The following is a 25,531-nucleotide window of genomic DNA, read 5'->3' as shown; positions in this document are numbered from 1 at the left end:
CAATAAAGAGAACTAGCAACCACTGCCTTCAACAGAGTGAGCACCAGTAGTGAGAGTCCACAATTTGACATTTGTGTATTTCTTGATGTGTCACCAGTGTATTATTTTTGGCAAAATATTTATTACTGACTCTAATGAGGAAACAGATAAATCCAGAATGTAGAAGCTAAGACAACTGCCTCGACTTAAAAAACAAAAAAAATCCTCAACCTTATGGAAAACAAACAACAACGTTGAGTGTTTTAGCATACATGAAAGAGACAAAAAGGTATAGCATCCTTGCAATTATCATTTTCTAAACAGTGACAATCCAAATGCAGTGCCTGAATCTTGATTAGATCCTGAAGAGAAAAAGGAAGCTATGAATGACACATTGAGGGCAAATAGAGAAATTTGCATCTGAACTTCATATTAGGTAATATTAAATTAATGCTAATTTTCTAAGACATGGTAATGGTATTGTGCTTAAGTGGAATTAGGGGGAATGTCCTTAATCTTAGGCAATGGGAGTTTAAGGGTGAAGTTTAAAAGGATATCTGCAACTTACCTTTAAGTGATTCAGGAGGAAATGTATGTGTAAATAGAGAGGAAAGCAAGTGCTTGCTTAGGTAGTACATATACTGTGTCAAAATAAAATGTTAGTAATTGGTAAATCTTGGTGAAGGATGAAGGTGTTTATTGCAAAAACAGAAAAGTAATCATAGTTACTGAAACATTTATATTCCATGGGCTATATTTTCATCAAGTCCCTTGATGAATCCAATTTATTTTTTTCACTTTCAGGTTTTTATCGATATAAATTATTTTCTTGCTATCAATATCATGAAAAAAATAACAGACTTAATTATAATAATGATTTTTATACACACTTGCTCTTTTTTAAACTCTCAATCTCTTTTCAGAGTCCATCTACCGCAGAGGTGCACGCCGCTGGAGAAAGCTTTATTGTGCAAATGGCCACACTTTTCAAGCCAAGCGTTTCAACAGGGTAAACCTTAGTTTGTTGAATGTTGATAATTTGAGAAATCTATTTTCCCCCCTCTCTATTATGAAAGAAAGGTAGTCTTGTTATTCCCTTTAAAGGAGTAAGGTTGCCTAACATTCCCAGTTTATGCAGTACACCTGTTTTCTTGATGTAATTTTTAATAGAATCTCCTGTCACTCTTAAAAATGTTCCTGATTTGATGATTAGTTATATGGTTGCCCTAGCTATAAGAATGTTCTATTTTTTAAATTTTTTTTTCTTGCCGGAACCGGTTTGGCTCAGTGGATAGAGCGTCGGCCTGCGGACTGAAGGGTCCCAGGTTCGATTCTGGTCAAGGGCATGTACCTGGGTTGCAGGCACATCCCCAGTGGGAGATGTGCAGGAGGCAGCTGATCGATGTTTCTCTCTCATCGATGTTTCTAACTCTCTATCTCTCTCCCTTCCTCTCTGTAAAAAATCAATAAAATATATTTAAAAAAAAAAAATTTTTTTTCTTTATTGATTAAGGTATTACATATGTGTCCTTATCCAGAATGTTGTATTTTTAAATATAACTCCAGATACTCATAAAATAAACAAGTTTTATTTTGCAAATCATTTAACATTGTAATTTTAATATTCACTGTTTAGAAAATAATTGCAAACACTTCTCTAGCTTTTCCTATGTTGCAGGCACTTTTCCAAATGCTGGACATATACTAATTCACTTAATCCTCACCACAATCTTGTGAGATAGGTTCTATACATTTCCATTTCATAGATGAAGAGACTGAGGGGTGGGGCATTTAAATAACTTGCCCAAGATGAGAAAGCTAGTAAGTTGCAGAGCTGGGGTTTGAAAACATTTTATCTCCAGAAGTTCACATTTTTAACTGTTCTTGATAACTCTAAAACAATGGACTCCCGTTTCCATTTTAAAACTGGTGCCATGTTCCGAATTCATTAATGTAAATAGAAGTCACCACCCAAGGTACCACTGATAATTAAAAAGCTTTGACCCTGGCTGATCTGACTCAGTTGGTTGAGCTTTAGCCCTATGCACCAAAAGGTCGTTGGTTTGATCCTGGTCAGGGCACGTGCCCAGGTTGTGTGTTGGGGTATGTACGGGAGAAAGCTGATTGATGTTCCTCTCTCTTTTTCTCCCTCTCCCTTCCTCTCTCTCTAAAATCAATAAAAACATACTAACAACAACAACAAAAAGCTATAAAATGAAAAGTCACTTTAGGTACTGCTCTTTAAGAGAGCAGGGCTTTGGTTTGACCTCTGAACAGTCTGGAAGGTTTATTTTTGATTGAGAGTCCTTGTACTGTATTTTCTGCCGTATGTTTGCCAAGTTTACTCAATTTTCCTATTTTTATAAATCTAAACCTAATTATATGAAGACTGAAAAGTCTTGGACTTATAACAAAACAACATGTTGCAAATTTCACTCTTTAAACAGTTTTTTTTATTAGTTTTTAGAGAGAGAGGAAGGGAGAGAAAGAAAGAACCATTGATGTGAGAATGAAACATCCATCTGCTCTCTCTTGCATGCCCGCTACTGGGGAGCAAGCCCGTAGCCCAGGCATGTGCCCTCACCTGGAATCAAAAAGGCAACCCTTCAGTGCACGGGACAACACCCAACCAATTGAGCCACATGGGCCAGGGCTCACTGTCTCTTTAAAACAAACTCTCTTTTCTGTTTATTTTTCCCAGACCATCATAGCTTTGAAAAAGTTATGTATGATGAAGAGACCTGAATTAGAGAATAAAGCCACTTATTTTCACTATTTTATGAACAAACTGTTGGGGAATGATTATGACTTTTTTTTTTGCTGTTTCACTGAATTCTTTTGAATTACTCTTTCCAGCGTGCCCACTGTGCCATCTGTACTGACCGGATATGGGGACTTGGACGCCAGGGATATAAATGCATCAACTGCAAACTCTTGGTTCATAAGAAATGCCACAAACTTGTCACAGTTGAATGTGGGCGACATTCTTTACCACCGGTAAGACACAGTTGTCTTCTTTGTTTTTAATAGAGCATTTTTTATAATGTTACTAGAACAGAGGTCTAAAGTGTGTGTGTGGCGGGAGGGCGGGGGGGTGAAGGAATCACAACTCAACAGTGTTGTTATAAATGTGGGTAGGAATATTTTACAGTCAGCTCACATATTGTGAATTTGGGAATTGTCATTACAAATTTGTTTGTAGGTTATAGTTTTATGTTTAGCCTGATATAAAATCCTCTGGTCTAAAGTAGGAAGATACAGGGAGAAGCATTTAAGAGATTCTTTTCTCTCTTTTTTTTAATAATATATTTTATTGATTTTTTACAGAGAAGAAGGGAGAGGGATAGAGAGTTAGAAACATCGATGAGAGAGAAACATCAATCAGCTGCCTCCTGCACACCTCCTACTGGGGATGTGCCCGCAACCAAGGTAGATGCCCTTGACCGGAATCGAACCTGGGACCCTTGAGTTCGCAGGCCGACGCTCTATCCACTGAGCCAAACTGGTTAGGGCTCTCTTCTTTAAGCTAACCTCATTAGTTGATAGCTCCCATTACTCGAGCATGGACACTAAGCACAGATCAGGTAAGAACAGTCTTTACGTTTGCTATTTAAACTATCAGATTAATTGAGAGTTTTGCTTTTAAAATTTTTATTTTTCACTTTCTTTTGTTTCTTTGAATATATTTTTATTTATTACAGAGAGGAAGGGAGGAGAGAGAGATAGAAACATCAATGATGAGAGAGAATCATTGATCGGCTGCCTCTTACACACCCACTACTGGGGATTGAGCCTGCATCCCAGGCATGTGCCCTTGACCAGAATCAAACCCGGGACCCTTCAGTCCACAGGACGACGCTCTATCCACTGAGCCAAACTGGCTAGGGCTATTTTTCACTTTCTTTTTTAAATCATCACTTGAGGATATTTTTCCATTGATTTTAGAGAAAGTGGAAGAGATAGGGAAAGGCAGAGAAAAATACAGATGTGAGAGAAACACATCAATTGGTTGCCTCCTGCACATGCCCTGGCCAGGGAGGAACCTGTAACTGACTCAAACCTTTGATTGGAATCGAACCCGGGACTCTTTGGCGGACACTCTATCCACTGAGCCAAACCAGCTAGGGCAGTGATGGCGAACCTTTTGAGCTCGGCGTGTCAGCATTTTGAAAAACCCTAACTTAACTCTGGTGCCGTGTCACATATAGAAATTGTTTGATATTTGCAACCATAGTAAAACAAAGATTTATATTTTTGATGTTTATTTTATATATTTAAATGCCATTTAACAAAGAAAAATCAACCAAAAAAAATGAGTTCACGTGTCACCTCTGACACGCGTGTCATAGGTTCGCCATCACTGAGCTAGGGCTTCACTTTCTTTTTAAAATATGCAGTAAAAACATGTTCATTATAGAAAAAAATAGAGACTACAGATGAATAAAGAAAAATTAAATAAAAATTTCCCATGAAATCTACCATCTAAAGGTCACTTGTATATATCTTTCCATAAAGATTTATATGTATAAACATTTAAAATTTTTCCATGTAGAAAAAATTTAAACATATATTAAGAGTAGCTGGAACCATGTAATGAACTTCCATAATACCAATCACCCTGCTCCAACAGTTATTAATGCACAACCAATCTTGTTTCACCTATACCCCGGCCAGTTTAACCCTGTGTTATGTTGAAACAAATCCCAGACGTGTTTCAGAATGTACCTCTAACAATAAAGATTCTTTTTAAAAACTAAAAACCAAATTCCTTATGTCAGATATCCATCCAGGCAATGTTCACATTTTTAGTTGTCTCATAAATGTTCTGTTTTTATAATTTTCATTATGAATCAGGATCCAAATGAAGCCCATATTTGCAATTGATTGATACGTCTTCCCTATTTTTAAATATAACGATTGCTCTCTCTTCATCTCCCTCTCTCCCCTTCTGTGTGTGTTGCTCTCTCACTCTTGCTCGCTCTTTCCCCCCCTTACAATTTAAGTGTAGGAAAAACTCTATTGTCATTTAGTTTTGCTTAATTTTTCTTTTTCTTTTTTCATGGTATTGTTTAAAATATTCCTCTTTCCTCTTTATTTTCTGTATATTATAGTTGGATCTAGAGGTTTGATTAGATAGTAGGCTTGGATTTTTTTTTTGTGGGTTATTTTTGAGACGACTTTATCAAAGGTGGAGTGTTTATCCATCAGAAGGCACATAATGTTTGGATGTCTCATTCTTTTACATGCTTTTTAACAAAAGTGAAATCATATGGGTAATGTTTTCTAACCCATTTTTCTTACTGAGTAATATATTTTTGTCATCTTTCTATATTTAGCTACCTATCTCCTTATCACTTTTAGCATAATATTTTGTTATATGTCAATACCATAATTTTTTTTAACCTGTTCTTCATGATTGAACAGTGGAGTTGTTTTCTAAATGTTCCTATGAAGAAAATCATAATGAACTTACTGGTGAACAAATCTTAAGAAAAAGTATTGGGTTAAAGAATATATGTATTTAAAAAGATCTGGATGCCTCCTTCTAAATTGTCTTCTAGAACGATTATACCATGTTTACTCATAGTACCTTCTTTGAACAAAGATTATTAGCGGTGTCTCTTTGGTGTTAGAATTATGTAGCTGGTTCATATAAGCTTAGATGTGGGTTTGTACAAGTTACGGAGGTAAAAATCCAATCTTAAGGAAAAACAGAAGGCCAAAAAGTATGAACATAATTTCTCCAGGTTACTATTGATATTTGTGTGCATATTCCTAGGTGATGGATGACTTGTGTGAATTTATGAATGGAAAAAAAAACACACAAGAGGGACAGGGTTAGTGATTATATTTAGAATAGGTGCTAAATGCAGTAAGAAATTCATGAGCCCTATCTTTAAGGCAGCCTTAACATTATAAATGTATAATTAATGTTCCTTCTCAGGTTCACCTTTTCTTGCTGGTATTCATTAAATCTGGGTCCAAGATTAATGAATTAGTAACATTTTGGTTTGGATTAGTATTATCCTAGGTTATTGACAGTGGTTAAGTCAATTTCTAGGGGGTATTTCTTTTCCTTTTTTGGTTCACTGACACCTTCCCACAAAATTTTACATGGAATTTCAAGAGGTGTAAAGACATCTTGAAATCCATCTCTGGGCCTCAGCTAAAGAAGTCAAGTACTAGAGACTCCTCCCAGAGACTTAAAGTGTATATGGAGCTTGAAAGAAGATTAGGTAGTGTATAAGAGAAATCAGAATATATAGGAGAATAATTTTTATTTCTATTTGATGGCCTGAAAGTAGTTTCGTGTGTTCCTTACGTTATCTGTAAAATGTGACATTACCTCATTTACAGGAATATTATATAGTGTCAGATAGTAAAATTAAAAGCAAATTAAATATAGTAATATAGTTCTCATTATAAGTAATATTTTGTCAAATTTATGTGTTAATATGATGTGTCTCATTAAAATAATGCTCCAGAATTTATAGAGTTATTGGGATTTAAAAAGAATCCACTAAGTTGCTGTTTCTTTGGAAATGTTTCTAGGAACCAATGATGCCCATGGATCCGTCATCCATGCACTCAGACCATGCACAAACAGGTAAAAATGACACTGTCATGAATTATTGTTCATTAACAAAATATTGTTCAAAGACTTCTTTTTTTTCTTCCCATTGATTTTTCCCCCCAAAGACTTCTTTAAGTGACTCTTACACCTAAGTTTAAAAACATTTCTGTTCTACCCACATAAAAGCAAGGTAACCATATTTTATGGTGGTAATATCATCACAATATTTAACATACATTTGACATTTTAAAAAGACAAATATGTAAATTACAACAAATGACTATTTTCTCTAATTCAGGTTAATTGTGTTTAAGACCCCTTTAAATTCAGCAAACCTAGTTGTTTTTTTTTTCAATAATGAAAACATACTGATTTTGTGGGCCATGTTGACTCTGTTAAAGTGACCTGTTTTTATTAAAAGCTTTGTTATCAGAAGTAGAAAGTATGTAAAAGATATAGAGATGCAGTATAAAAATTCAAAAAAGATCATGTGAATTCAATTGTGAAGTAGATACAAACGTCAAATGTGTATCTGGGAAGTTTAAGGAGCAATTAAATGGGATAGAGAAGCCTAATAGGGGATGAATCAAAGGAGGCAAAGCAAGGACTTTTCTGAAAGGACAGAATATAGTTCATCTCTTGTTCATAGCAGAAGCTGGTTATATGAAATGCAGGCTTTTTTTTTTTTTTTTTTTTTTTTTTTTTTAAATCCAAGTGGCTTCAAGGAATAGAAGCCTAGAGTACAATCTTGTCAGTTCTTTACTTCACCTACGTGGTGGAGCAGTTAGGAGCATTTTAAGTATGAAAGAAGTGAGGAATGCAAACCAGAGCCCCCTGCTTCCATGCCTCACTCATACTAAAATAATCAAATGGGTTTAAAGAGTCACCCTTATAGAGAAATTGATTAATTTGTAAAGAAGGAAAATATTTTTAAAATAGCAAAAATATTTGGTAAAATCAGCACTTGGTTACTGATTGTTTTTTGCTCTCCTTTACCCTCATTAAAGATTAGGACTTAATTCATATTTATATACACTTTGTTATTAGTAAGACAGCTACTTAATTTTAAATGATCAAGACCAGAAAGAAAAACTAAAATAATCAAATCAAGAGAAAATTTTAAGTCAAACTGAGCTTAATGGATGCTGTTTTTCTCTTTTTTTAATGTTTGGGATTGGATTTTAGTAATTCCATATAATCCTTCAAGCCATGAGAGTTTGGACCAAGTTGGTGAAGAAAAGGAGGTAAGTTAATTAGTCTTTTTTAAAAAAATAATTATGTTTAAAAGTAGTTTTTTAAATAAAAATGTTTAAGATAGTTGTTCATGTTAGTTTATTGAAGGTTAATTAGTCTTATTGTACATTATGCCATGAGCTTTTTTTTAAAATCCTCACCGAGGATATACTTCCATTGATTTTTAGAGAGACTGGAAGGGAGGGGGAGAGACACAGAGAGAGAAACATTGATGTGAGAAAGACACACATGGATTGGTTGCCTCCCTCATGCATCTGGACCAGGCCTGGGGCTTGCACCTGCAATGGAGGTATATGCCCTAGGCTGGAAGGCATCTAGAACCCTTCAACTTGTGGGCTGATGCTCTATCCACTGAGCCAAACTGGCTGTGCCATGCCATTACCCTTTTAATATGACAATGTAAAAATATGACAAATTGGCTTGCTTAGATTTTTCTTGTTTCTGTCTTTTTTTTTTTTTAACTTGAGTTTTTTTTGGTACTTGGGTTCTGGCTAGGAAAGAATTCAGAACCAAGAAGACCCAAATTGTAAGAGAACATTTATTTGGTAAATCAAAGAGGTAGGAGAAGTAATTCCTAGAAGAAATGGACTTAGGAAACAAGTTATGGAGATAAAGGAAAGGCTGTTGGAGCTTGGGAGTGAGGAAGCTAGTGGTAACATGCCTGGAGCAGGGAGGGGGAGGGGATGGGAAAAGCGAAAGGCATGGGTGTGTTTCTGGGAGGGAGAGCCTTTTCTTGTTTCTTGAGGTAGGCTTGCGTTTCTGTGAATTTCCCCCTTAGGACTGCTTTCACTGTGTCCCATAGATTTTGGGGTTGTGTTTTCATTTCATTTGTCACAGGTATCTTTTGATTTCTTCCTTGATCTTGTTGTTAACTCATTCATTGTTTAGTCTCTATGTTTTTGTGTATTTTCCAGTTATTTTCTTGTAATTGATTTCTAGTTTCATACCACTACAGTCAGAAAAGATGCTTAAAATTATTTTAATCTTCTGAAATTTATGAAGACTTGTTTGTGACCTAATATGTGGTCTTTCCTGGGAAATGTTCTCTGAGTGCTTGAAAAGAATGTATATTCTGCTGCTTTGGGGTGAAATGTTCTAAAAATATCAATTACATCTATTTGGCCTAATATGTCATTTAAGGTTGCTATTTCCTTTTTTTTTCCCTCCTCTTTTTCCCCTCCCCTTGACCTTCCCCTAGCCTCCCATACCCCCCAGTGTCTTGTGTCCATTGGTTATGCTTATATGCATGCATACAAGTCCTTCAGTTGCTCTCTTACCCATCCCCCCAACCCTCCCTGGCCTTCCCGCTGTAATTTGACAGTCTGTTCGATGTTGCTCTGCCTCTGTATCTATTTTTGTTCATCAGTTTATAATGGTCTTAATTATCCATAAATGAGTGAGATCATGTGGTATTTTTCTTTCATTGACTGGCTTATTTCATGCTATTTCCTTCTTAATTTTGTCTGGGTGATCTATCCATATTTGCCAGTTGGGTGTTAAAGTCCCCAATAATTGCTGTCGATCTGACCCTATACTTCCATCAATATTTGCTTTATGAATGTAGGTGCCCCTAATTGGGTGTGTAAATGTTTACAGGGTGATATCTTCTTGCTGGTTTGATCTCTTTACTATTATGTATTGTCCTTCTTTGTCTCTTAGAGCCTTTGTTTTAAAGTCTATTTTGTGTAATAGAAGTATTGCTACCCCAGCTTTTTTGTTTATTTCCATTTCCATGAAATATCTTTGTCCATCTCTTTATATTCTGTGTGTGCCTTTTGATCTGAAATGAGTCTCTTGTAGACAGCATATGTATGGGTATTGTTTCTGATCAATTCAGCCACCCTGTATCCTTTGATTGGAGCATTTAATCCATTTACACTTAAAGTGATTGTTGATAGGTATATAGTTATTGTCATTTTGTTATTCATATTTGTTTTTCTTTTTTTCTTAAAGAAGTCCCTTTAACATTTCTTGAAATACTGGTTTGGTGATGATGAATTCCTTTAGCTTTTTCTTATCTGGGAAGCTCATCATCTCTCCTTTGATTTTTAAATGATAGCTGTGCTGGGTAGAGTAATTTTGATTGTAGGTCATTGTTTTTCATTGCTTTGAATATTTTATGCCAATTCCCTCTGACCTATAAAGTTTTTGTTGAGAAATCAGCTGACAGTCTATGGGAGCGTCCTTGTAGGTAACTAACTGTTTTTCTCTTGCTGCTTTTAATAGTTTCTCTTTGTCTTCAGTCTTTGGCGTTTTAATTATAATGTGTCTTGTTGTAGGCCTTTTGAGGTTCGTCTTGTTTGGGACTCTGTGCCTCCTGGACTTGTGTATCCATTTCTTTCACCATGTTAAGGAAGTTTCCAATCATTATTTTATCAAATCAGTTTTCAATCCTTGCTCTCTCTCTTCTCATTCTGGTTACCCCATGATGCAAATGTTGGTATACTTGATGTTCCAGGGGTCTCTTAAACTGTCCTCATTTTAAAAAATTCTTTTCCTCTTTTTCCCGTTCTGATTGGGTGTTTTCCACTGATTTGTCTTCCAAGTCACTGATTTGATCTTCTGCTTTATCTAACCTACTGTTGATTCTTCTAGCCTATTCTTTATTTCAGGTATTGGATTCTTCATTTATGATTATTTTTTTTAGGGTACCCATGTCCTTTTTTATGTTTACTCTCTCTTTGTTGAAGTTCTCACTTAGTTTATCTATTCTTCCTCTAAGTTCATTGAACTCTGTACCTGGTAGATTTCTTGCCTCCATTTGATTTAGCTATTTTTCTGGCATTTTCTCCTGTACTTTCATTCGGGGTATGTTTTTTTGTCTCCTCATTTTGGCTACCTCTTTGTGTTTAGTTTTGGGTACTGGGTGGGTCAGCCTTGCCGTCCAGACTTGGCAGGATAGCCTTCTGTAGTAGGTGTCCTGTGGGGCACAGTGATAATCTTCCTGGCCACCTGAGTTGGACACTCCAGGATATCCCTTGTGTGGATGGTCGTGCCTTCCCATTGTAGTTGAGCCTGGATTGCTGTTTGTTTGTCAGTGGGTATGGCTGACCCTCAGGCTGAGTGGCTGTGAGGAATGGCCACAACCACAGTGATATTCACCCCAGCAGGGCTGGGGTGCCTGCTGAGACCATGCTTGGTATGTGCCATTTTTGGAACTAATTGGTTGGTGCTCTGTTGTGGTCTTAGGCTGCCAGCGGGCGTGTTGGTTCTGGAGCCTGTTGTAAGGAGCTTTGGTGCAGGCGGAGGTCATCTGCTACCTATGCCCAGCCCAGGGACACCTGGTAGAGCTACAGAGTGATCTGAGGTTGGCAGCTATGTGTGCTGGGCCCAGAGGTCTATGGAAGCGGGCAAGGTGTAACCTGAGGTTGGCTACCAAGGCACAGGGCATACCAAGGGTAACCACCATCTGCCTGGGGCCCACAGACCTTGGGGGATTTTTTAAGAACGCTCTTGGTGGGAGCTGAGGTTGCCTATGAGGCACAGCCACTGAGAGAGCCAAGGCAGTGTGTGAGTTGGGTGGAGTGGGGTCTTAGGGTGTCACCACCGTGGGGCAAGCATTCTTCACCGGGTTAATGCAGATTCAGATTTGGTGCCCACCTACCTCTAAAGCAGTGGTTCTCAACCGTCTGGCCCTTTAAATACAGTTCCTCATTGTTGTGACCCAACCATAAAATTATTTTCGTTGCTACTTCATAACTGTAATGTTGCTACTGTTATGAATCATAATGTAAATATCTGATATGCAGGATGGTCTTAGGCGACCTCTGTGAAAGGGTCGTTCGACTGCCAAAGGGGTCGCGACCCACAGGTTGAGAACCGCTGCTCTAAAGGCTGTGTTAGGGGAGGGTTCAGCACAGGGACGTGGTGGCCCTCACCCCAAAGCCATACAATTCACTTTCTCCCCGTATGGTATGTCTTGTGGCGTGTGAGCTGCTAGCCCTTTGTGGAAGCTCAGGGTGACTGCCTGTGAGCGATTGAGTCTCTGTGCGGGCCCTTTAAGAGGACTGCTGGGCTTTGAGCAGCCTTCTGTCTGACCTGGAAGGAATCCCCTCAGAGCTGGGTGGGTCGGGATCTCAGTGAGTCACCAGGAATAGGTGAGTGGTGTTTACCTGTTTAATGCAGATTCAGATTTGGCACTTGCCTGCCCCTGGAGGTTCTGTGAGGGGGGCTCAGTGGGGCTTTCGCCTTGAAGACACACAACTCAGTCTTTCCCAGAATGTCTCTGGTGCCTTTCGAGCTGCTTACCCTTTGCTGGAGCTCAGGGTGAGTGCCTGTGAGCGAGTGAGTCTGTGCACGGGCCCTTTAAGAGGACACCTGGGTTTCCAGTTGCCCTCCATCTCACTCTGCTGGGACGGAATTGCTGCTGGTTTCACATCCAGCTGTTGCAGGGACTACTCTTCCTGGCACTGGATTCCTGGGATAGGAGCTGGTGTGGGGCTGGGGCCCCTCGCTCCTAAGAGGGATGGACCTCTGCTGCTAGGCTGTCCCTCCTGACTCTCAGCTGCCACATGTGGGTGTGGGGCCAGCCTGTTTCGAGTCTCTGCCCTTCCTACAGGTCTTGATGTGGCCTCTTCTTTATGTCCTTAGTCAGAGCAGCTCCGTTCAGCTAGTCTTCAGGTGGTTCTCCAGGTGGATTGTCCTATTTTTTAGTTGTAATTTTGATGTGGGAGGAGGTGAGCACAGTGCTTAACTACTCCGCCATCCTGACCAGAATCCATTTGACATTGTTTTGCTAGTCTGTTACTGGTTGTTCCAGGGCAGGGGTCCTCAAACTTTGGCCCGCGGGCCACATGCAAATACAAATATTGTATTTGTTCCCGTTTTGTTTTTTACTTCAAAATAAGGTATGTGCAGTGTGCATAGGAATTTGTTCATAGTTTTTTTTTTAAACTATAGTCCGGCCCTCCAACGGTCTGAGGGACGTTGAACTGGCCCCCTGTTTAATAAGTTTGAGGACCCCTGTTTTAGGGATTGCATCTACATCCTTAATTTATTTAAATTCAATAACAATTACTAATTATACTTTTCCCATTTCCCATCATATACAAGGACCTTAAAATACATTAAATTTACTTACCCTCCCTTTCTGCCTTTGGTGCTATTTTTGTCACATTTAAAAATGTGTGTGTGTGTGCGTGTGCATGTGCAGTCAATCCTTATTTAAGTTTAATCTATATTTTATTCTTTTTTTCTACATTTCTTCCTGCATGTCTTCCCTCCCATCTGAGATCATCTTTCTTGAAGAATTCAGTGTTTCCTTTAGAGAGAGCTGACTAGTGATGGGTAGATATCCTTAGTTAATGTTCATCTGAAAAGGTTTTTATTTCATTTCTTTTTTAAAAAAATATATTTTGATTTTTTTACAGAGAGGAAGGGAGAGGGACAGAGAGTCAGAAACATCGATGAGAGAGAAACAGCGATCAGCTGCCTCCTGCACACTCCCCACTGGGGATGTGCCCGCAACCAAGGTACATGCCCTTGACTGGAATCGAACCTGAGACCCTTCAGTCCGCAGGCCGACGTTCTATCCACTGAGCCAAACTGGTTGGGGCTTCACTTCTTTTTTGAAGGCATTTTTGCAGAATATAAAGTCGTAGGTTAGCAGGAGTTGGGGTTACGCCAGGAGTGGGCAAACTTTTTGACTCGGCCACAATGGGTTCTTAAACTGGACCGGAGGGCCGGAACAAAAGCATGGATGGAGTGTTTGTGTGAACTAATACAAATTCAAAGTAAACATCATTACATAAAAGGGTACGGTCTTTTTATTCAATAGTTTTATTCATTTCAAACGGGCCGGATCCGCCCGCGGGCCGTAGTTTGCCCACGGCTGGGTTAGGCCCTTTGAAGGTAATGTTCTTGTGTTCTGGCTTCTGTAGCTTCACTCGGTCTTCCCAGTTAGTGCTTATGTCCATTTGACTCTCTTTTATAGTTTACTGTCAGCCATATGAAGTCTGTACATTGCTTTGCTTCTAACTATTCTCTGCTTTCTTAATCTGACCTAATCTGGTTTTTCTTTACTCCTCTTTACTTATTCATTTTACCAATTCAGATTATTCTAAATTTTGATGTGTGATCCTTCTTTTTAATCTTTTTAAAAAGTTTTCATTACATACATGCACACACGCACACACACGCACACACGCAGTGCTTACTTGTTTATCTTTTTTTTTTTTTTTTAAATATATTTTTATTGATTTTTTACAGAGAGAAAGGGAGAGAGATAGAGAGTTAGAAACATCAATGAGAGAGAAACATCGATCAGCTGCTTCCTGCACATCTCCCACTGGGGATATGCCCACAATCCAGGTACATGCCCTTGACCGGAATCGAACCTGGGACCCTTCAGTCTGCAGGCCGACGCTCTATCCACTGAGCCAAACCGGTTTCGGCTATCTTTCTTAAACTTCACTATTTGCTCTTCTTGATTCTCTTCACTTCAGAAAATTCATACTTAATTCTCAAGGGTACATCTCTTGATTGTATACTGAGAATTTTACAGCTATATAATAAAAGATCATCTTCAGTCTTCTCTATAGATGACCAGAAGTATGTTTCTAGTTGTGAATGAATTGTAAGGCTCTTATTGTCATGCCAAGGGAGCCTTGGTGTAGTGTAGAAAAGAAGGTTTTCTAGTAGCTGAACTGCCTCATGCTTGTTTTCTGCTTATAGTTCCCAGTGTTTCTGAATGTGTCCTTTCATTAGCTCAGATGTCATATATCAGACTTCCAGCAGACTTGTTCATCTTGCTGTCCCATTGTAACTTCTAACTACAAAATGAAAACCCAAGCTCATTATCTTATTTCATGCTCACACTTACGTTTTCTGTCAGTGTACCTCCACTCTCCCAGTCACCAAGGTTAGTGTCATTTTTATTCCTGCATCTCCATTATATCCCAAAGTTTTACCAGAGCCTTTTTAAAAAATTGATTTCAGAGAGGAAGAGAGAGATAGAAATATCACTGATGAGAGAGAATCATTGATTGGATGCCTCCCACACCCCCTCCCACCCCCCACTGGGGATCCAGCCCATAACTTGGGTATGTGCCCTTGACTGGAATCGAACCCCGGACCCCCCCAGTCCACAGGCCGACACCCTATTCACTGAGCCAAACCAGCTAGGGCTTACCAGATCCTTTTAAAGACATCCTTTAGCATTTCTCAGGTTTCAACTCCCTCTCTGTTGTTGTCACCACCCCTCTGACCTCAACTCGTGAATTTGCCCCACTTCTTGAGTAGTTAGATTGCATCGTTTGGAATGATGTTAGAAAAGAATTGTTAAGAACTTAAATAAGAAAATATTTTAAAAATAGTCATAGGTATAACTAGGTGTTAGAAATATCATATTTATGCAAAATGCTTCCAGTTATAACTCTTTTTTAGTTGTTTCCTCATGCAAGGATATTTTTTCTATTTATTTTTTTTTTAGAGAGAGTGGAAGTGGGGTGGTGGGGAGTGAGAAACATCAATTGGTTGCCTCAGCCATGGATGATATTTTATTTTGTGAATACATACCCAGTATTTATTTCTGATTTGTTCAGTGGGACATGGGGAAAGTAGCCAGTTTATTGTATTAAAGTTCCATATTAGAAACATCAACTGGTTCCAACATCAATTGGTTGCCTCACACATGTGCCCTCACTGGGGCCCGGGTATCAAGCCTGCAACCAAGGTACCTGCCCTTAACTGGAATTGAACCCATGACTCCTCAGGCCGATGCTGTAACCACTAAGCCCCTGCTAGGGCCAGTTATAACTGATATAAATGTTCTCAACAGGCAATGAACACCAGGGAAAGTGGCAAAGCATCATCCAGTCTAGGTCTTCAGGATTTTGATTTACTCCGGGTAATAGGAAGAGGAAGTTATGCCAAAGTACTGTTGGTGCGATTAAAAAAAACAGATCGTATCTATGCAATGAAAGTTGTGAAAAAAGAGCTTGTCAATGATGATGAGGTAAGCACAATGTTTTATTACTTCTAAACTGTTAAATTGACTTAACTGTACCATTTCAGAGAAAACCTCAATGTTTATGACTTATTTCAGTCTATTTTTCTAAATAATGCCTCAAATGGGTTATATAAAATATTTTTAAAGAAATCTGATGGTTATTAGGTTTTTAAAAAATAAAAATCAAACCATATTATGATCAAGGGAAAGTACTTGATTGAGCTTTGAAAAAGTTTTCTAAACCATTTCATAATATTGAAATATTTACTGGTAGTATTTTTTTTCTCTTTGCATATAAATTGTTGCATGATCATTCATTCTTTGATATTTAGCATAGTTAGTTAATAATTGCATTTGTGATCATTGAATTGCCAAGAACAAATATAGTTTGATGATATTTCAGTTTGGTAAATATTTCTTTCATATTTTAAAATAGGATATTGACTGGGTACAGACAGAGAAGCATGTTTTTGAGCAGGCATCCAATCATCCTTTTCTTGTTGGGCTGCATTCTTGCTTTCAGACAGAAAGCAGGTAAGGTTGGAAGATAATGGAGTGATTACGGGCTTTACATACTTTGCATATTACACAATAAGAACTCTTCATACTATAATTCCTGAAGCGGAAGTCATGGAGACAGACACAACAGTATGATGCTTATGATTTCCTGACACCCAAACGCTAATCAGTGGTATCTGTTTGGATTAGCATGAAGAAATTATCTGCTTAAAAAATACAGCCTGGTCAGGGCCGGGGGGCAGTGGGGTGTGTGTGAGGAATGTAGAGGGAGACAATGGGGGGAAAAAAAGGGAACATCTGTAATACTTTCAACCATAAAGATGAATTTATATATATGGTCAAAATATGGCAGTAGAGATCCATACTTTTAAATATCCCTAAGGTTTTAGCTTTAGATTTAAAGTTTCCCAGAGTTTAACTAGGGGGAGAAATCCTAACTTCTTTACCTTAAGGGACAGTTGAAGTGACTTACCACCTTAACGTTAGAATTGGGATGGGAGTGGGAGGGTCTGGATTGCAATTGGTACTACAGAAGTAGCAGGTTATAGAATTACTATCATGCTGGTTTACTTTCTTGTATCTACTGTGATTAACAGCTTTCTACTACAACCACCCTTTGTTTCCACCAAATTCCTGGGACTTTTGTACAGGGTAAATCACAGAATGCTCTTTATGTTGTGACTGGCCTCTACAATGTTTAAAATGCACAGTTACATTTCCTTCTTTTGGACTTTGGTTTCATGTGTTCTCTCCTATGTTTTAGATTGTTCTTTGTCATAGAGTATGTAAATGGAGGAGATCTAATGTTTCATATGCAGAGACAAAGAAAACTTCCTGAAGAACATGCCAGGTAAATTTCTTGATTATTGTTTGTGTTGGGATTTTGGGGAGCAGCTATGGGACTTTTATGTGCCAGTGGTTGAAAACAGTAGATAAATTAATTGATTTTGATACTAGTTAATTCTTTGTAAGTAATGGGAGCTAACCTAAAAGTTATTTTGCATTATAATATTTTACAATATATACCATTATATAGTATGTAATAATATAATTATAAGCTTTTGAAAAGTATAAACAGTATTAGAGGGGAAACCTTTAGTCAACTAAACCTAATTGCTTTAAAATATTTTAGCATCAGCCTCTGAAATAATTGAATTTACAAATACTTATTAATCTTATCAGGTTTGCAGTGATCTCTGACAGTTTTATTAGACGATTATTATTCATACTAGAGGTCCAGTGCATGGATTCGTGCACTGGTGGGGGGTTCCTCGGCCTGGCCTGTGCCCTCTTGCAATCCAGGACCCCTCAGAGGATGTTGGAGGCCTGGTGCACAGATTTGGCCCGATCCCCACAGGCCAGGCTGAGGAATCCCACAGGTGCACGAATTTGTGCACCGGGGCCTCTAGTATGCATATAAGATCTTTGGTTAGTCTCTTCCTGCCCTCCCCCCTACCTCCTTCCCTCTGAGATTCATCAGTCTGTTCCATGTTTTCATGCCTGTGCATTGAGTGTCTGCCTCCTGGTGGTCAGGGTGCGTCATAGCTACTGGTTGAACAGTCGAAAGGTCGGACACTTAGCATATTAGCCTTTTATATATATAGATATACTTGAGAGTAATAAAACAGTTCCTCTCTTAAGCTATTATACATGCCTGACTATTCTTATAATTTTTTAATTGGTCTGATGTTGGCTTTTTTCCTGTGATTCCATACATGTTGATGAATAAGAGCAAAGAGCATTAAATGTTATCTATTTAGTGCCCTTTCTTTAATATTATTATACAAGATTATAAATTGTTTCTATATTGGAAGAGTTAGGTGGGGAAGGATCATGGCTTTGGATAAAAAGTTTAGTTCAGTGCCATGGTTTGATTTTTACTCATAATTAGCAGTAATTCTCACTCTCTTGTGTTTCATAAGAATAATTTAAAAAAATGAAGCCTGTAAGTTTGTACACTTTGGTAACAAAGGTTAGAGATTTTTTTTAAAAAATAATTTATTTGGTGAAAATCTTGCTAGTTCATTAATTTTTATTTCTTGTCAAAAAGATATATCCTTCAATTTTATAAGAAGCTATAAATTATATCAACTAACCTCAGGGCCAAACTGCTCTTTCTTTTAATTACTGTATGTTTATTGTTTATTTAGGCTTTATCAAATGGTGGCCCTTCAGTAACAAAGCCATGGATGATATCTTATTTTGTGAATACATACCCAGTATTTGTTTCTGATTTGTTCAGTGGGACATGGGGAAAGTAGTCCAGTTTATTGTATTAAAGTTCCAATTTTTTTTTTTTTTTTTTTTTTTTTACCATCTTTGCTTTTCTAGAACCAAAGTACAGACTAAAGGCTCAAGTTCCCTATTCATAGAATTAAGTAGCTAGAAGGTATATATTTCGTATCTCCAAACAAGATAGTGATGCTCTTCATCTAAGCAGCCATAAACCAGCTTGGTATTTCATTTTCATTAGTCAGGTCAAAAGTTCTGGTTATCAGTAATGAGTTGGTGACAATTTTAAAACTTCTTTCTTTAATATTAAATATTATGGTTGCAGAATAATTTCTTTCGATTCCTTTTCTAGGCATTTTTAAAAAAATATATTTTATTGATTTTTTACAGAGAGGAAGGGAGAGGGATAGAGAGTTAGAATAATCGATGAGAGAGAAACACCGATCAGCTGCCTCCTGCACACCCCCTACTGGGGATGTGCCTGCAACCAAGGTACATGGCCTTGACTGGAATCAAACCTGGGACCCTTCAGTCCGCAGGCCGACGTTCTATCCACTGAGCCAAACCGGTCAGGGCTCTAGGCATTTTGGTATGGATTTTATGGTTTCAGTGATAGGCTTTTAGTGTTCTTTCTATTCTACACGAATCAGTGGGTCTTAGCATTTTGTGAGGTCACTGGTCCTTTAGAGAAGTGATGACAACTCTGTAGAAGATGTGCATACGTGTGCACAGGTACTTACACTTTACCCCAGTTGTGGGAGCATGGACTGCCTGAGGTCCATTTAGATTAACAACCCCTGTTTGAGACTTTCAAATTGATAACTTAATGAGTTTGATTTATACTGGATCTTTTATAATTATGTTTTGGGTTCAGATGTTTTAAAGTGGTACTTTAATTTGTGTTTGGTATTGTTCCTAAAAACACAGGGGAAAAAAATCTTTTAACATGATTTTGATGTTTTAATTTGCAGACAGGAGTATGACTTAAATACCTTCCTCTAGAAATTTACAATATGTAATACCCTTTGTAATACTTTAAGCAATAAAAAAAAAAAAGAAATTTACAGTTTTAAAACTTGAATCAAATGAGTTTTTTCATTTTATTTTAGATTTTACTCTGCAGAAATCAGTCTAGCATTAAATTACCTTCATGAACGAGGGATAATTTATAGAGATTTGAAATTGGACAATGTATTGCTGGACTCAGAAGGACACATTAAACTCACTGACTACGGCATGTGTAAGGTGAGGGAAAATTCTAGTTATTCGAAAGCTCTCAGATACTGCTAAGGTTGTTTTGGTAAAATAACTTCATACTTAAAGATGGAGAAATGATTACTACTTTGTTTAGGATCCTTTTTGGAATTGTAGCACAAAAACACGTATACAGGGTGGGGCAAAAGTCGGTTCACATATTTGTGAATATGTAAAACACAGTTTACTCTTTTATTTATTATTTCCATATGAACAACTGTAAACTTACTTTTGCCCTACCCTGTACTTTTTTTCTAACCATTTACAGAATTCCATATTTTCTGTGTTATATGTCCTATAATGAGTTAAATTCTACATATGCTCTGTAACCTTTTTTTGAAAGTTGTGATATTATTAAAATTTTGAAGATAAAAATTATCTACAGTCCCTCAATGTTAACACAGCTACTTGCATATCACCTTCCAGTTTTTGCCATTTAATTGTAATTCTCAATAATGCATTTAAAATTTTCCTAGGAAATTTATCTTTTTTTATATTTAAATTTTAAATATCTGACATAAAGTGCAGTTCATTTTCAGGACATGTCCTTCATTTCTTGGTGTTTTATTCTTTTTGTAACACTGTTTTGCTTAAAGGGTCAGTCTTTTTCCACAAAATGTGAAATGAATCCCCAGGAAATAGAATATTCTTATTTTATGACTTAGAGTCAGTATTTAAACTTTCCTAAAATCAGACCTCTTGCAAATATTGGATGAATTTCTTTTTCTTGTAACAATTCCTTGGGAAATCTAAAACACTAAAAAAATTTTATGTAGTTTCTACAGAAATACTTCCTTTAGGTTTCATTAATTTAATCAATCTCTTCACTTTCTCACTAGATGCTTTTATATAAAGAGTGCTTAGAATAGTGATGACTAGAGGCATATAAAAACTTGAATTAATATCTTCAGGCTTATGTTTGAAATATTTTGTGAACATTGATTTTTATGGACTGAAAAACTTTGACTATTTTATGATTTATTTACTAGAGGCCCAGCGCACGAAATCATGCACTTGGCGGGGAGGCGGGATTCCCCCTTAGCCTGGCCTGCACCCTCTCGCGGTCTGGGAGCCTTCATGGGATGTCCAACTGACAGCTTAGGCCTGCTGTCAGTCAGACATCCTTATCGCTGCTGCGGAGGTGGGAGAGGCTCCCACCACTGCCACTGCGCTTGCCAGCAATGAGCCCCGCTTCTGGTTGAGCTGCACTCCCCCTTTGGGAATGCACTGACCACCAGGGGGCAGCTCCTGCATAGCAACTGGTCATTCCGCCATTTGGTTGATTTGCATATTAGTCTTTTATTATATAGGATTTATCAGCAGGGGAATTTTAATAGTAACATCTCTGTTACGCTGTAGATAATTTAGCTGATGGGCCTACGTTTATATAATTCAGTCAACAAGTGCATGATTTAGCATAGCTCTGTTATAGGTTAACAGACTGCATCCCTTGCCTCTGACTTTTGCCCTGAAAGTGAAAGTCATTTATTATTAAACAATATGTCAAGTCATTGCTAATAGTACCAAACAATTTAAGTCACAGTCATATTTCTTCATGTACAGAATAGCTTATATATCCCTATGAGGAATCACAAAATAATCTTTAGAGTCACAACATATTACTAAATATTTCTTCCAGATGTTTATAGAAGTGTTATAGCTTATAGAGTAAAATTTAAAGAAAAATACACACGCTATGTCTAAAATATCTTAGGGACACATTAAGAACCTCATAACAGTGGTTGCCTCTAGGGAGCTGGAGCAAGATGTATCGGACAGGAATGTGAAGAAGGCTTGATTTTTCAATGTATAGCTCCCTCCCCCCCATTTTTTTTTTCTTTTGGAATTTTTACCATATAATTTAACATTGGGAAATGGTTACATTCTAGGTACATACATTCAGTTGAATTTTTTGTAGTCATTAGCATTAAGAAGTCTGTAATTACATAGGGAATTACATGCTTCTAAAGTAAAAGAAGCAGATGCTTAATTGTATATTTAACTATCTTGTTGATTTCATTTAAGAAAACCTTATTGCTTGTTTTTTAAATATATTTTTATTGATCTCAGAGAAGAAGGGAGAGAGAGATAGAAACATTGGTGATGAGAGAGAATCATTGATCAGCTGCCTCCTACATGCCCCTACTGGGGATCGAGCCCACAGCCAGGGCATGTGCCGTCACTGGGAATCGAACCGTGACCTCCTTTATGACTTAGTATTTGGTCAGTATCTCACGTGTACTTAAAAAGGATATATAATTGGCACAGCTTGCTGGCACAGCTTGCTCCATTTTGCAAGCAAGGAGTCTCACACATACTCTCTCTCCCTCCTTCCTTTCTCCACACAGAAACATTGGTAGACATATTCTCTATATACATAATTTATATATTTTTTCAGCTCTAGCTTTTGTCCAAATCTTTCTGTGCTTACTAATTTTTTGTCCATGTAATCTATCATCCTATATAATAAAAACCTAATATGCAAAGTGTCCAGTCATCTGGTCGTTTGTTCAACCAATCAAAGTGTAATATGCTAATGATATGCTAAGGCCGCTCAACTGCTCCCTATGATGTGCACTGACCACCAGGGGGCAGACAGTTAACCAGTCAACCAGTCGCTATGACATGCACTGACCACCTGAGGGAACAGACACTCAGACCAGTAGTTTAGCTTGCTGCTGGGGTCCAGCTGATCAGGACTGAGCAAGCTGTGCCAGACACACCCTGGAGCCCTCCCGCGGTCTCTCCTGGCTGGCCAACCTCCCTGGCCCCGATCGTGCACTGGTGGGGTCCCTTAGCCTGTCCTGTGCCCTCTTTCAATCTGGGACCCCTCAGGGGATGTTGGAGAGCCAGTTTCAGCCCGACAGCAGAACGACTGGTCGCTGTGATGTGCACTGACCACCAGGGAGCAGACGCTCAATGCAGGAGCTGTCCCCTGGTGGTCAGTGCGCTCCCACAGGGACAGCGCCGCTCAGCCAGAAGCCGGACTCACAGACTGCGAGAGGGCGCAGGCCGGGCTGAGGGCCACCCCCTCCCCCCCACACACAAGTACACAAATTTTGTGCACCAGGCCTCTAGTTGTGATTAGGGATTGTATTACCAGTTTGGGATGCTTCAAAACAAGGTGGCTTCAAAAACAAGCACTTGTTTCTCATGGTTCTGGAGGCTGGGAAGTCCAAGGTCAAGGTGCCAGCACTGTTCATCATTTACAGATGGCTGTCTTCTTAGTGCATCCTCCATGGGGTGGGGAGCAGGGCTAGCTGTCTTTCCCTTTTTACAAGGACACTAATCCCATCCTGGGGGCTCTAAACTCATGACCTAATTACCTTCCAAAGGCTCCGCTTCCCCTATCACATTAGGGCTTCAGTATATGAATTTGGAGGCATACAAACATTCAGTTCCATAGCAGGGATTGTGAAATGCTAATACTTTTGTCTATTTCTATTCTTTGTATTTTGAGGCTGTATTGTTAGGCACGTACAGAGTTTGTTATAATTTCTTGGTGATTGCTCCATTTGTTATTGTGTAGTTTCTCTTTTTATACAGATTACTGGGTCTTGTCTTAATTTTCTCCATCCTGCAGCTATTAAAGTACAAAACCGAAAAAACTTATGCCCTAGGAACAACCAGAGAGAAACATCATTATGCCAGCTGTGGTTATATTAGGAAGCAAGGTTAAAGTGCTTCTTTTCTTCATAAAATATAATTCCTTTTACTCTAATATAATTTAACTTTTTCTATTAAATTTAACTTGAATATAAATTATTTTAAATGCAATTTTTATCGTAATTGAACTGATTTTTTATCAACATCTAATGAGGACAGATTTTCTTTGAGCTATTTCAATCCATGATTTTAATGTGAAAGGCAACTGTGCTAGTGATATTTTATTTAAGCTTAACAGTTGGTGAGCTTCTATAGGTGAAATGAAAGAGGTGAATTTAAAACAACATTTTGGGTCTTATTGTTTCTCTTTTTTTCTTTTTTATAAAAGGAAGGATTACGGCCAGGAGATACAACAAGCACTTTCTGTGGTACTCCAAATTACATTGCTCCTGAAATTTTAAGAGGAGAAGATTATGGTAATAAATTAATAGGTGGTATTTTTAGCTATGTGCTAAAAGGGTGGTTAGATGTGGTACAAATTGCATTATAGTATACTATAGTATTTTAAAGTTGATCTTATAGTATAAGCTATCCTGATCCCCTTAAAATCTACATTAAAGCCCAAACTGTGAAATTGGAGACAGTGGAACTTTGACAGTATTTGGGGGTACACATTTGAATGATATTTTATTAGTGACAAGCACTAAAGGGTACTAGGCACTATTCTAAGCAGTTTATATATATTACCTAAGTTAATGCTCTCAATCATACGACATAAACAGTTTTTTGTTTTTTTTTATTATTATTTTTTTTTAATTAAATCTTTATTGTTCAGATTATTACATTTGTTCCTCTTTTTCCCCCCCCCCATAACTCCCCTCCTCTCAGTTCCCGCCCCACCCTCCGCCCTCACTCCCCACCCACTGTCCTCATCCATAGGTGCACGATTTTTGTCCAGTCTCTTCCCACATCTCCCACACCCCTTTCCCCCCCAAGAATAGTCAGTCCATTCCCTTTCTATGTCCCTGATTCTATTATAATCAACAGTTCATTCTGTTCATCAGATTATTTATTCACTTGATTCTTAGATTCACTTGTTGATAGATGCATATTTGTTGTTCATAATTTGTATCTTTACCTTTTTCTTCCTCTTCCTCTTCTTAAAGGATACCTTTCATATAATCCTGGTTTGGTGGTGATGAACTCCTTTAGCTTTTCCTTATCTGTGAAGCTCTTTATCTGACCTTCAATTCTGAATGATAGCTTTGCTGGATAAAGTAATCTTGGTTGTAGGTTCCTGGTATTCATCACTTTGAATATTTCTTGCCACTCCCTTCTGGCCTGCAAAGTTTCTGTTGAGAAATCAGCTGACAGTCGTATGGGTATTCCCTTGTAGGTAACTGAGTTTCTTTCTCTTGCTGTTTTTAAGATTCTCTCTTTATCTTTTGCTCTTGGCATTTTAATTATGATGTGTCTTGGTGTGGTCCTCTTTGGATTCCTTTTGTTTGGGGTTCTCCGCGCTTCTTGGACCTGTAAGTCCATTTCTTTCACCAGGTGGGGGAAGTTTTCTGTCATTATTTCTTCAAATAGGTTTTCAATATCTTGCTCTCTCTCATCTTCTGGCACCCCTATAATTCTGATGTTGGTACGCTTGAAGCTGTCCCAGAGGCTCCTTACACTATCCTCGCATTTTTGGATTCTTTTTTCATTTTGCTTTTCCGGTTGGGTGTTTTTTGCTTCCTCGCATTTCAAATCATTGACTTGATTCTTGCGCTCCTCTGGTCTGCTGTCGGGAGTCTGTATAATATTCGTTATTTCAGTCCGTGTATGCTTAATTTCTAGTTGGTTCCCCAATATAACATCGAGGGTCTCATTAGTTTTCTTGTAGATCTCATTAAGTTTATCGGCAGCTTCTAAACAGTTCTTGAGAGACCTTAAAAGTGTGGTTCTGAACTCTATATCTTCCATTGACAATTTTGTCCTGTTTCTTTGTCTCCACATTTTGTTATTCTTCCTTGGTGCACCCCCTAGTGGTCTTTGTTCGCAGTCTTATAGTTAAATCTTGATTGTTGTAGCTAATTCCAGGGAGGGTTTGACCTCCAGGCCAAGTGGCTATGAGAATCAGCTGTGTCTGCAGTGAGAGAACTTCTGTCCTCTAGGGAGGT

General features: G+C 38.1%; 1 protein-coding gene across 7 annotated transcripts in view; it reads left to right on the top strand.

Moving 5' to 3' along the window:
- Positions 1-25,531, top strand: part of PRKCI (protein kinase C iota) — a 76,695-nt gene that overhangs the window by 40,663 nt on the left and 10,501 nt on the right. For 4 of the 7 annotated variants that reach the window (XM_036347873.1, XM_036347871.1, XM_036347872.1 and 1 more), the window contains 9 exons: positions 903-988; positions 2,836-2,976; positions 6,532-6,586; positions 7,739-7,797; positions 15,585-15,761; positions 16,192-16,289; positions 17,038-17,124; positions 19,616-19,751; positions 23,755-23,842. In XM_036347873.1, the coding sequence (XP_036203766.1) occupies positions 903-988; positions 2,836-2,976; positions 6,532-6,586; positions 7,739-7,797; positions 15,585-15,761; positions 16,192-16,289; positions 17,038-17,124; positions 19,616-19,751; positions 23,755-23,842 (927 nt within the window). Of the gene's footprint in view, positions 1-902; positions 989-2,835; positions 2,977-3,426; positions 3,564-6,531; positions 6,587-7,738; positions 7,798-15,584; positions 15,762-16,191; positions 16,290-17,037; positions 17,125-19,615; positions 19,752-23,754; positions 23,843-25,531 lie in introns of those variants that run through there. The other 3 variants (XM_036347876.1, XM_036347875.1, XM_036347877.1) reach the window with 3 other exon arrangements.

Source organism: Myotis myotis, unplaced genomic scaffold (genome assembly GCF_014108235.1).
Source record: "Myotis myotis isolate mMyoMyo1 unplaced genomic scaffold, mMyoMyo1.p scaffold_m19_p_2, whole genome shotgun sequence".
NCBI lineage: Eukaryota > Metazoa > Chordata > Mammalia > Chiroptera > Vespertilionidae > Myotis > Myotis myotis.
The sequence above is the reverse complement of the archived record's forward strand: the minus strand, read 5'-3'. Positions and strand labels throughout refer to the sequence as shown.